Source organism: Mus caroli, unplaced genomic scaffold, assembly GCF_978045245.1.
Source record: "Mus caroli unplaced genomic scaffold, Mus_caroli_1 scaffold_16, whole genome shotgun sequence".
Classification (NCBI taxonomy): Eukaryota; Metazoa; Chordata; class Mammalia; order Rodentia; family Muridae; genus Mus; species Mus caroli.
Window position 1 is genome coordinate 30,727,710 of NW_028227271.1, and position 12,949 is coordinate 30,740,658.

Genomic DNA, 12,949 nt, shown 5'->3' on the forward strand with positions numbered 1-12,949 from the left:
AATATAGAAGACGGGGCTGGAGAGATGGCTCAGCGAGTAAGAGCACTGACTGCTCTTCCGAAGGTTCTGAGTTCAAATCCCAGCAACCACATGGTGGCTCACAACCATCCGTAACAAGATCAGGTGCCCTCTTCTGGAGTGTCTGAAGACAGCTACAGTGTACTTTCATAAAATAAATAAATAAATAAATCTTTAAAAAAAAAAAAAAAAAAAAGAAATATAGAAGACATGGCCTTTCCCACCATTATCAGCCTCTTGTTCACTGGAGAAAAACATTTGGAATTCTGTTGCAGTTTTTGTTCTTGTTGGAGAATGAGTTTATTTGGAATTTGTTGAAATGGCTGGCCTGGAACTCATAATGTTTCACTCTAGAGGTTTGCCTGCTTCTTCCTCCCAAGTGCTTTTAAGATCAAAAGTGTGCATCACCACACATGGCATGTTTAGAATTTTTTAGAACAGAATCTAAAGTGTGTGACCATAATCTAGATGATCACTCACTGCATAAATCAAGCTAGTCTCATCCTTATGATCTCCTGCCTCTGCCTCACAAGTGTCAGGCTTACAGGATGTGCCCACCATATGCAGCTCTGCTGTTTGGTAGGGTTGTGCTTTGTTTTGTTTGTTTGCTTGTTTGTTTGTTTTTGAGATGAGCCCTCACTGTGAAAGGCTGGCTTCAGACTCTTGGCCTCTTGCCATAGATTACAAGTGCTAGAACTATACACTTTCATCAGCTTGCCCTACAGATACGTCATGATTGCTGTGGTTCTTGCTTCAGGGGATGAATGGTGTTGACTTAGGAAAGGGAAAATCTGGAACTAAACATGAAACAGCTGTACAGTGCTCCTGTTACCTTTGTAACCAGCAATGGTCACCCTGAGCACTTACATGGTGTACAAATTCCAAAGTAAAATAACTGTTTCCAGCATCTGTGTCAGGCTCACGACTGCTTGTAGCTTTCACTCCAGGAGGATCTGATGCCTCTGACCTGTGTGGGCATCTGCATTCTTATGTACATACCCAGAAGAACACACACACAACTTTAAATTAATAAAAGTAATTTACTTTTAATCTTAAAAAAATAAAACAAAACTCAGCAGTGCAATAGTGCTGCATGCCTTTAGTCCCAGTACTTGAGAGGCAGAGGCAGGTGGATCTCTGAGTTCTACTACAGTCTTCATCTACAGAGTGAGTTCCAGCACAGCCAGGGCTACAAAACCTTGGTGGGGTGGGGTGGAGGGATGACGTCAGCTACCTGCATTCCTGAGCTCCTGGTTACCTTCCATGTATTCCAAGTTCAAAGTTGACAGTGTTGGCTCTCTGACCATTCTCAGTATTCTGCTTCCACCCTGAACTTGAGGACTTTGGTAATTACATTGGACCCACTCAAATAATTTTGTTTCCAGTTGTGTCCATGATGTACACGGTCTTTTTTTATCAAGTCAGAGAAGAGAATGCTCAGAGAACCAGACATGGATCTGGGGCCCGTTCTGCCTACCATGCATGTTTTCCTTAATAGAAGTTGTTTGGTTTTTTGATATAGCAGAAGCTCTGTTATATCAGAAGCTTACATTGCCTCCTCAATCACTCACAGGTCTCTGGCTACCCGGGTTCCCATGGAATCCCAGCCATGGCTGGCAGCATTTACCCAGGTCAGGCATCTCTTCTGGACCAGACAGAATTGTGGAATCACAGACCTCAGGAGATGTCCATGTGGCAGCCCAGTGTGGAGGTAAACGGGTTGTTCTTGGCTATAGTTAGTTAATGGACAAAGTGTGGTTTAAGTCACCTGTTATTTATAATTCTGAGATTGCTTGGTTGTGATTATTTAATTGTAAAATCTAGGTACCCCACTTAGCCAGTTATAGCAGTCCATACCAAGAATTCCAGATGAGGCAGGAGGATTGAAACTTCCAGGCCAACCAAGTTACATAGCCAGGCCTTATCTTAAAAGCTTTTATCAGAACAAGCCTGAGAATCTGAGTTGACCCCCAGTATACACTGTGGAAGGATAGGACCAACTCTAACCGTCATCCGCATGTATGGTAATGTCTATCTACTCAATCTTTTCTAGTTTGCTTTTTTTCTAACAGATTTCTTTTTCTTTTCTTTTTTTTTTTAGGATTTATTTTATTTATTTATTTTATGTATATGAGTACACCATTGCTCTCTTCAGACACACCAGAAGAGGGCATCAGATCCCATTACAGATGGTTGTGAGCCACCATGTGGTTGCTGGGAATTGAACTCAGGACCTCTGGAAGAGCAGTTGGTGCTCTTAACCTCTGAGCCATCTCTCCAGCCCCATCTAGTTTGTGTTTTAATCCAGAGACTGGGGATGTAACTCTGTAGTAGAGAGCTTTCCTAGCACTGTCCAAATGGAAAAGGAATTCCAGCAGGCATTATCATGTCAGACATAGTCATGTCTCACTCAGTTTGTTTGAAAATAGAACCCTCTGATGGGTGTAATTTGCATATGCATAAGGCTAATATATATATACATATATATATATATGTATATATATATAGATATATATAGATATACACACACACATACCCAACTAATGTTCTTTCAACTGTGTGTGTTATATGCAAATTTCCTGGTCAAACTAAGAAACACTAGGGGCTGGAAAGATGGCTCCTCGGTTAAGGACACTGGCTGCTATTCTAAAGTATCCAGGTTTGATTTTTACCACCTACATGGTAGCTAACAATTGTCTGTAACTTCAGTCGCAGGGGATCTGACTCCTTCTTCTGACTTCCATTGGACACCACAAACAAGTGGTACACAGACATACACATACAGGCAAAACTCTCATTCATATAAAATAAGATTTAAAAGAATTATTTGTAATTGTCTATTTGTATTTTTTCCTTGAAGTAAATGTGGGGTGTTGTTGTTGTTGTTGTTGTTGTTGTTGGAGATTGACTCCTACCTTGAACTCCTTATAAAGCCAAGTATGACTGATCTGCCTGCTTGTATCTCCTGAGTGTTGGATTATAGATCTATACTACCATAACATTCTAGAGAGGGAATCATGCTGCTAGACTAGTACTTTCAACAACTTAGCTGCATCCTCAGTCCTTGCGTGTGTGTGTGTGTGTGTGTGTGTGTGTGTGTGTGTGTGTGTATGTGTATGTAAAAATTTATTTACTTGTTATTTTGGGAGATGGGGGCAATGATACCATGACTATGTAGGTCAGAGAACCACCTTGTGGAGTTAATTCTCTTTTACTACCTTTACATAGGTAATAGATTTAAAATCTAGATTTTGAACTCAGGTCACCAGTTTGAAGGAGAGCTCCTTTACTCACTGAGCCATCTCACTGGCCCCTCTTGTGCTTTTGTGAGACAGTCTGATATAGTTCAAGCTGACATTGAACTCCTGTTCTTCCTGCCTTAGCCTCTTAGGGCTTTTGACATGTGTGCCAACTACATATGGCTCTTGTTTTGGTCATATTTCAGCTTGCTCTTCTTACTAACCAGTTGTTTTTCCGTTTTTACTCTTAAGTGCTATTGCATTCTTTTGTGTATTGAACTGTTTCTTAGAATATACACATGAATATTAAACCAGTAAATCTCAGCCTTCAGAGAGGTGGCTGGAGTATGAGAAGACCTACAGCATGAGTAGGAACATGGGAACAGACCCAGGAAACTAAATGTTCTGTTAATAATGTCCCTTCCAGGATTCCGCAGCTTTGGACCTTCGAGGGATGGGACAGGTGCTTCCCCCTCACCTGATGGAAGAGCGGCTAATCCGACAGCAGCAGGAAATGGAAGAAGACCAGCGCTGGCTGGAGAAGGAAGAGCGATTCCTGGTAACTACTCAGCAGAGCACTCGGCCCCGCCCAGACCCCCCTCATGCACTGCTGCAGAGCTCCATTCCTAAAGCAAGACGCTTGCCTTACATCTGGTCAGAAACACTTGCCACGCGTAATGGGCTCTTTGTTGTTTTTGATGATATTTTAGGAATCGGTTTCTAAAATTTTGTAGTATATAATGGCTCAGATCTCACTGTTATTTTTTTTTATTATGTTGTTTCCACAGAACTTCAGTGCTAGTGTAAAGGTAAAACAGTGCATCTCAGCCTTGTTGTAGCCATGTGCTCACATGGCTGAGTCTTAGCCTACCTCCCGCCCCTGCTTCAGTGTCTGACAGATGCATCTGGACCTTAATAAGAATGATCTTTCAAGAAACTCTTGCTGACAAGAGAGCTCTCTGTCTAATCCTTCTTGAGTGCTATGTCCATGCCTCAGTATTGGGGCCTTTGAGACTTTGTCCTCCTGCCCTACAATCCTCGGGGAAAAAAATGTGACTAGAAAGAACCAGGCTTCCTGCTGCTTCCATACATTTTTTCTTAGTCATTTTATCTGGAGAATACAAACCTGACTCCTCATGCTTTGACTGAGTCGTTATTCATCAATGTCACCTGTATTGATTGGTTTTATATCAACTTGACACAGGCTAGAGTTATTTGGAAAGAAGGACTCTCAGTTGAGAAAACTTCTCCATAAAATTTGCCTGTAGACAACTCTGTGGTGCGTTTTCTTAATAATAGTTGATGTGGGTGGACCCAGCTTACTTGGAGCAGCGCCATCCCTGAACAGGTGGTCTTGGGTGGTATAAGGAAGCAGGCTGAGCAGTCCATAGGGAACAGATATCGGTCCTCCATGGCCTGTGTCTCAGGTCCTGTTTCCACGGTTCCTGTCCCGATTCCCTCAGTTCTAGAGCCTGACCCAAAAGTTACAATCTGAAGAAAACCCTTTCCTCACCAAGTTGCTTTTGGTCATGGTGTTTTATCATATAAATAGAAACCCTAAGACACCAAGAGACAAAATACAGGGAAGACAGGAACCAATTTGGGTCCTATTTTCCTTGAAGTCTGTGGCAGGAAGCATTTCAGTCAACCAGTGATGGTATTGTAAGGCAGTGTTTTCAAACTGTACTCTGCAGACTTCATCAGGGTTTGATTCTAACTTTATTCATTGTAAAATAAATAGCTTTCTTTTTTTGAGAAGGGGTGTGTCTGCACTATCGTGACAATTGAACCCAGAGCCTTGTTCATCCTAGCTGATTGTTCTAACACTGATCTGTACAGGTTAAAGCACACTCCACAAGTTTGAGTGCAAAGGCTGCTCTCTTTCAACTGAAGTGAAAACATTGAAAGTTTTTGCTTTCAGAATGATGGAGCATGCCTTAACAGGCAGAGCATTCAGTTGTACTCCCGGGTAAGTTCTGGGGCCAACTCTAGAATAGCCAACAGTGCATTCATGGGAGCCAGGAAGTAGATCACATTGGAGAGGCTCTGTTTCTCAGTGTTTGCTATTATTATTATTATTATTATTATTATTATTATTATTACATTTATTTGTGAGAAGGGGACTCCAGTGTGCCCTGGCATGCATGTGGAGGTCAGAGTACAATTTGGAGGAATCATGCCACCAGGGAATGTCCTCAAGTAATACGGGTTGGAGGCAAGTACCTTTACTTGCTGAGCCATATTGTTATCCCTCAATGTCTTATTTCTATTTCAGCCTCAGATATGCACACAGTCCACATTTCAAGTCTCTGCCCCTTCAGGATAGTGCATCATCTCTTAACACATGTTCTTATCAAAGTTAACATCGAGTAATAGGATAGTAAACAATGACAATATTGGCATTTTCTATATAATGTTCCTGTATAAAGTTATTCAATTTTCATAGCCAGCCACCCTGTACACTTAGGACATATTCTGAATCCTTTTGTCTAATTCTTAGGGGCCATGTGTGCCTCAGAATTCATTGTGATTTCTTTTAACTAGAAAACTAGTGGATGACACACTTATTATTCTATAATTCTCCATTAAACTCCCATAGTCAACCAATAATATTTCTATACAAAATATAAATACATTTACAGAGAACTAAAGATAAAATAGTAATAATAGTAAGATAAGATAATAACAAAGATAAAATGTCTTCTATTCAGTCAGATTTTACTGCTATATCACATGCATTTAAACTTTAAAAAAATGCAAGCTTAGATTTTGGGAGTAAGACTTGTGTCTCCTCACAGAGGTGAGGAGCAGATGCAGAGCATTAGTCATGTCAGCACTGGGGTTCTTTGTGGAGCTGGGGTTTACTGTGTTGAGCTGTCAGACCCCTCATCACATGGATTTGCACTTTATATCCCTTTAGAGAAAAAGTATCCTGTAAGTCATGCCACAAAATAATAATTAACAGTATTAGTTGTGATTTAATTTTCTTAATGTGGGTGCTCAATTTGGAAATGAATTTAAGAATACACCAATTGTTGTTTGTCTTATGTCTTAAGCTTTTTTTTTTATCCAGAAAGCCTCCCTACCATATACACACATTTGTTTGCATTTTTAAAAATGAAATTATTTGAATTGCTAATGGGTTTCAGTGCAGGTGTGCTACTATGGCTCCACTAAATAGAGGTTTGTGTTGACACCAGGTTAACCTGCCAACAAGGTCAAAAGAAAACTGGAGTTTCTGTGCCTCCTATGGTGCTGGGGAGACATGAGAGTCTGGACGATGTGTGAACTAAGTCTTAAAAGAGAAGCTGGAATTTGCAGAGCAAACAGGCACAGGAAATACATTCCAGGCAGTGGGAAGAGCGTGGGTATTGATGTGGGGTCATGGGACTAGTTTAGCCAGATGTGACCCAAGCTGGTCTCTGTGGGAGTTGGGGAATTCTCATCAGAAGGCTCAGAGGTGCCTGTATCCTACAGGCTTACTCTTTCTTTGAGATTATTTTCATACACTACACCTCATCCTGAAATACATGGTAACTTTTGGTAAAGTCTAACTCATGCTCTGTGCAGGATGTCTCCAGCCTCCAGGTAGCTCCAAGTGTGTGTGCATAGCCCATGTGCAGAATTAAGTAACACATGCCCAGACCCCTGACTATAATGTCTGCCTTAAAGAGTCTCCCTCTGTATGTAGCAGCAAGACCTGCTGAAGTAGGATATCTTCCCAATTCAATTCTAACTTATCCTGTATAGTTCTATGATCTCTGAGGAGGTACCTGCTTTAACTGCCTGAATAAAGTACCGGCTGTCTATATAGAGCCTCAACTGTCTTAGTTTCTCCTTGGCACTGAGCTGCCACACTGCATTTTTGTGTGGTGCACTCTATTGTTAGTTAGGCCTTTAGCTGCTGCTGTTACAAGGTCTCACTAAATTGTCCAAGCTAGCCTTCTATTTACTCAGTGTGTAACTTAGGATCCCAAGGTTGTAACCCTTCTCCCTCAGATTAACTGAGATCACAGGCCTTTGCCTGTCACCCTTTTTGGTTTTGTTTGTTTGTTTGTTTGTTTGTTTTAAAATTGGGTTGGGGATTCATCTCAGTGGTAAGTGCTTGACTGGCATATGTAAAATGCTGGGTCTAGCCCCCAGTATAGGGAAGGAAAAAAAAGTCACACACCTATAATCCTAGTACTTAGCAGGGTGAGGCCATGTTGCTATTCCTGGCCAACTGGAGCTATAATATGAGACCCAGTCCCAAAGCTTGTGTTTTCTTTTCTTTGTTTGTTTTCAGTTCTTGTTACCCTATTTGTTTTTCTCCTAAAGAATTGCCTGCTTGTGCCTTTTGTTCTTTGCCTGCTTTTATTTAAAAGTATGTTCTCCATGAAACATGATTGTATGTATTAAACATTCTACCCATATGTAGAGAAGCTTTGGAAAGGCTTACCAAGTCCAGTGGAAGCATCTTAGAAGCTTGATTGCCTTCTGCAACAAATCCCTACATGCTTACAGCTGTTGGGTTGGGCTTTTGTACTAATTCATTCAGAATTGTGATTTACACTCACTGAGTGATGATATATATCCCAGTCCAGGTGTTTTGGAAACAGTCTCCTCCCCTTGCCCCCGTTCCCCCTCCCCACTCCTCTTAGCTCGTTTCTCAGCACACCAGAAGTTGCCAGAGCCTGAGCAACTCCGTTACCTTTCTCTGTGGTTTTCATGTCGTTTCCCTTACACACTTAACCTTGAAAAGCCCAGGTGGTGCTGCTTTTTTACTTTCTCCCACATTCACTGAGACCAGATCCTCTCGGGTCTGAGTGCTGCCATCCTCACACGTTCACTGATTATGTCAGGCTCTTCACAGGCCCATCCAGTCTCAGCAAATACTGATGAGTAAGCCAGATGCAGTGAGGAGAAAGAGACAAACTAATGAAGCAGTACACAGAGAAGGAGAAGTTAAATGCTTTGAAAAGAATCTGAAGAGGAGATTCAAAGAACAGGTGCAGAGCCCCAGGGTGAACATGTAGGGTGGGGCACAGAGTGGACACTGTCCCATCCTAATCTGGTTAAAAAAAAAAAAAAAACACCAAAATATCTCCTGCCACTTGCTGTCTTACGAGTGCTGGCTGCAATTGCATTCATTTCCATGTGTAGTCAGTGAAGGAGATGGGCAGCACAGAAGGGCACCAAGTGGAGGCAGACAAGCCTGAGGGCTTCCCTCTTAAGCTACAAGTGGGTGGTGGAGAGAGGCTGTTAGATGGGTGACAAGCAAGCTCTCCTGGCCTATTTCAATCACAGTGTGATGTTCTCTGAAATGCCGTCACTCTTTCTATGTGTTCCCTGCTGAACTGAGGTCTCCTGGAAACAGTCTGTGCCCATTTCATTCCAGCCAGGCCCTATGTTCAGCATAGAAAGTGCTGGGCACTGGAGTCAGTAAACAGAGCTTCTTTCATGCATCTTCTTGTCAGATGATTGTCATGTGTCTGGGCACAGATACCCTTTGGGGTGCCATTGGGTGTATGCACCTGCCCATAAACAGAAATGCATGGAAGAGTGGAAGAGTGTGGTGATGTTTGAGTAGGAGAGAACTGTGTGTCTACAGAAGGCTCCTGCCATCTGCTTTCATCTGCACATGCCTGTGGGCTCCTGCACCACAGCCATGTTATCTTCTTGGAGCACATTTCATCTGTGTCCAATCCCTGAATACCTGCAACTGCCGAACCAGAGGCACTAGTGAGAGTTGTAGCGACTTTAAAGAGACTATGCTAAAAGACATTACTGGAGCTGCCCTCTTCCAGCAGCCTGAATATAGTATGTTTCTCTCAGAGTATTATGTCTGCAGAAAAGGAGGGTCTTATCAAGTGTGTAGACCACTATAGATCAATACTCCCATGAAGTAAAAATCAATAGAAAAATGACATTTCTAGCGAAATATACAAGCCCAGTCTTGTTATTTCTTTAAAATGTTTTCATGTGTGCATGTGTATGTGCACTGTATATACATAGATAACTTTGAAAAGTTGATTCTCTCCTTCCATAGTGGAACTTGGGGGGGGGTGCAAACTCAGATTCAGGTGTATCACAGCAAGCCCTTTCACTGCTGAACTATCTCACTGACCCAGGCCACCATATAAGCTCTGGCATCTTAAAAAGAAATCCTGTCCAAGTTTCTGTGGAAGCTTCTAAAGACATCCACTGTGTCCTTGTGGTAAACTGGGCAGCGTTTGTGGGCTGCATTCTTCCCTGCTATGAGCAGACAGAGTCTATTACCTGAAAGTTGACCAGTTCTATTTATAGTACTGTTTGAATTATTTTCCACTAGATCACAGTAACTGTTCTTGGAAGACTTAGGTCTCCAGAACTTCTACTAGATTTGGAAGTAGCTGGTGGGTCAGAGGTCTCTTGTCAGATCATGGTCCTGCACAGGATAATTTTGAGGACAACAGATCCTGCCTGAGGTCACATGCCCTCTTGACAGCAAATGCTCCTTGTTCTGCTGTGTCCCCTCTCTTTTCCCCAGCTCAAGGTTGTGGCCTTACTCAGATGCCCTGTGCATGTGAATCACTACTGTAATTGCTACTGGACTCCTTTGCCAGAGTGCTAGCCGCCAGGGCTGCTAGAGCTGCAGTCTGATGAGAAGCCTTGGTTTCCTCTGAGCACTGCTTAAAAATAGTGACTAGGCTTCTTATTATTGTACGAACAGTATTGTACTAAAAAGGGGACTTTTTATAGTTTAAATGTGGAAGCCCTGACTACATAAAGCCTACTCTGTGTTCCTCTCACAGAGGACCAAGTCAGTCCTAATGAAGGAAAACCAATGAGGGAACTAGGGAATAGTAGCTAAGGGCTGCCTGCCAGAGAATAGCCTACTGTGGCAATCCCTTCCCCCTCCCTTTACAGGCTTCCAGGGAGAAAGGTCTCTGCATTTTCTGGCAACATGAGCCTTGAGCTGTCTGACTGGCCCAGGCTGCCTTTTATAAACTCTGGTATCCTTAAAAAAAAAAATGTCTATCCAAGTTTCTATGAAGACATCCATGATGTCCCCTTGTGGTGAACTGGGCAGCGTTTGTGAGCTACACTCTTCCCTACTGTGAGCACATAGACTCTGTTACCTGGAAGTTGACTAGTTCTATTCATAGTACTGTCCAAAATTTCTTGTTTGGCCAGATTTTAAGCTGTTTGTTGCTGCATCGCTTGATCCTGATTCAATGCCCCACAGGTGGAAGCAACAAATGAAAACAGTGCAAGACCCCAAACTGCACAGCAGATCTCCTTTCAGCCATAAGAAGCTGCTCTGACCAGTCCACATGGCTCTGAATGAAAAAAAAAAAAATGTAGGGTCCTAGCTAGAAAATTAAGAAGGGGCACATAAAATGGCTCAGTGGATAAATCAGTTGATAATGAGCTGAGCTTGATCCCTGAGACCCACGTGGTTTAGAAAGAAAATCAACTCTCTCAGGCTATCCTGACCTCCTCTCACACACCACAGTATGTGCATATGCACATGTACACTCACACATACACGCTAAATAAATATGTAATTAAAGTTATTAATATTTACAGAATTCAGATAGAAATCATTTAAGATCACCTAAAGATTGACACTGTGGGCTAACCATAAGCTCAGTGGTAGAGCACATGTCTAACATGTTCATAAGCCTCAGTTACATTACCAACACCAAAAGAGGCAATGGTGGTCTTACCATCACAGATCCCAGAAGTCGTTATCACTTGGGAGCACAGACATCACAGTGACACTGAGATGATGTTGGGTACAGGCGAGAAGACCAGCCGGAAGCTGCTACTGTCGAGGGGTTGGGGCTACAGTATCTGAGAACTGGGTATAAAGTGGTGGACTTAAGTCCAAAATATGTCAGTAACATACACATATTAATGAAATTATTTTGGCCTTTGTTTTGCTCTTCAGAAACCTGATGTGAGGCTCTCTCGAGGCAGCATCGACAGGGAGGACGGGAGTTTTCAGGGTCCGGTAAGCACCTGCCTGCACTGTCCCCAGAGTTGGTCCCAAATTCTATATTGGAGCCTTCCACATTTTATTGAAAGACATCAAGGCATGCTGACATTCATGATATGGAATAGAATGGCCTTTCTGTAAAACACAAGAAAGTTATCTAAGACTGTCAAAATATGCCATGTTCCAGATTTTCATAGATGCAGATCACTGTCCTGTTACTGATAACAGATTTTTAGCAGTGAAGCTGTACTCTGTCTAGTAAGAATTAGAGTAGCAGATACACTAGTTGTTAAAGATAGACTTAAACTACCTCCTGCCTCCAGGTCCCAGGATGACACAATGCTGGGCACAATTACAACTTTTCTCATAGTCATTTAAAACTTGTTCAAGCAAGATGTCTTTCTTCTGGGTTTTAGGGCAGAAGTACCTAAATTGTTTTTAAACAGCTAGCCCTTAAAACAGAATCCATGCAACTGCCTATAGTTCTATTCTACACATGTGTACCTTGTTAGATGATTCCAGAATGCTCTGAGAACAGATACTTTCATACTGTGTGTGTGTTTTACTGGTGGGCCTATGAGTACAGCCCAGCCCACAGACACTGTTGTTAAAGGTCTGCTCACCTTGGCCATGTTTTGGGGGTGCCTCTCATACAAAGTGCTGGATTTCCTCCATGTGTGCTCCATGTGTCCATCATCTCTTTTCACTTCGCTGTCGTCCACGTAGGGCAAAGATCTCTTTTGTACCCACAGCAAGAGTAGAACAGGGGCTCAGTAATTGTCCTAACATTTAGTAAGTTGATGGCATGTGGAATAAAAAGCACCGTGCAAAGCGAGTTCTTGGAGAGCCATTCTTCACACCTTGTTTCCTGAGGAGTGATAGAGTGGACACTGCTTTTCATGCAGGAGGTCCTGGGTGTTGGGTCCCCAGAAACACTAAAAATTAAAGGGTTTTTCTGGGCTGGAGAGATGGCCCAGCGATTAGAAACACTGGCTGTTCTTCCAGAGGTTCTGAGTTCAATCCCCAGTGACCACATGCTGGCTCACAACATCTGTAATGGGATCTGATGCCCTCTTCTGGTGTATCTGAAGACAGCAACAGTGTACTCATACACATTAAATAAATAAATCTATCTTTAAAAAAGAAAAGAAAAGAGAGATCCCCCCCCCCCATCCCCAGGTATGGTTGGTGACACATACCTGATACCTGTAGTCTCATATACACTTGGACACACATACTTTAAAACTTTTTTTTTTCCCTTTGGTTTTTCAAGACAGGGTTTCTCTGTGTAGCCCTGGCTGTCCTGGAACTCACTCTGTAGACCAGGCTGGCCTCGAACTCAGAAATCCGCCTGCCTCTGCCTCCCTAGTGCTGGGATTAAAGGTGTGCACCACCACCGCCTGGCTACTTTAAAACTTTTTAATCCTTACTTTTAAAAAAAAAAAAGGGCTGGTGAGATGGCTCAGTGGGTAAGAGCACCCGACTGCTCTTCCGAAGGTCCAGAGTTCAAATCCCAGCAACCACATGGTGGCTCACAACCATCCGTAACGAGATCTGGCGCCCTCTTCTGGAGTGTCTGAAGACAGCTACAGTGTGCTTATGTATAATAAATAAATAAATCTTTAAAAAAAAAAAAAAAAGATGCTGAGGCTGGAGGATCAGTTAAGTTTAGGGTTTCCTACCCTGATGGGCTACATAGCAGAACCTAAAAGCCAGCCATATTAGCTAC

The 12,949-nt window shown here is 42.5% G+C and overlaps 1 protein-coding gene across 11 annotated transcripts in view; it reads left to right on the top strand.

Annotated features, from left to right (window-relative positions):
• Ptk2 (protein tyrosine kinase 2) overlaps positions 1-12,949 on the top strand; it is a 201,255-nt gene that overhangs the window by 175,099 nt on the left and 13,207 nt on the right. For all 11 annotated transcript variants that reach the window (XM_085832008.1, XM_029470110.2, XM_029470112.2 and 8 more), the window contains 3 exons: positions 1,592-1,729; positions 3,685-3,816; positions 11,173-11,235. In XM_085832008.1, coding sequence (XP_085688134.1) covers positions 1,592-1,729; positions 3,685-3,816; positions 11,173-11,235 — 333 coding nt within the window. The remainder of the gene's footprint in view (positions 1-1,591; positions 1,730-3,684; positions 3,817-11,172; positions 11,236-12,949) is intronic.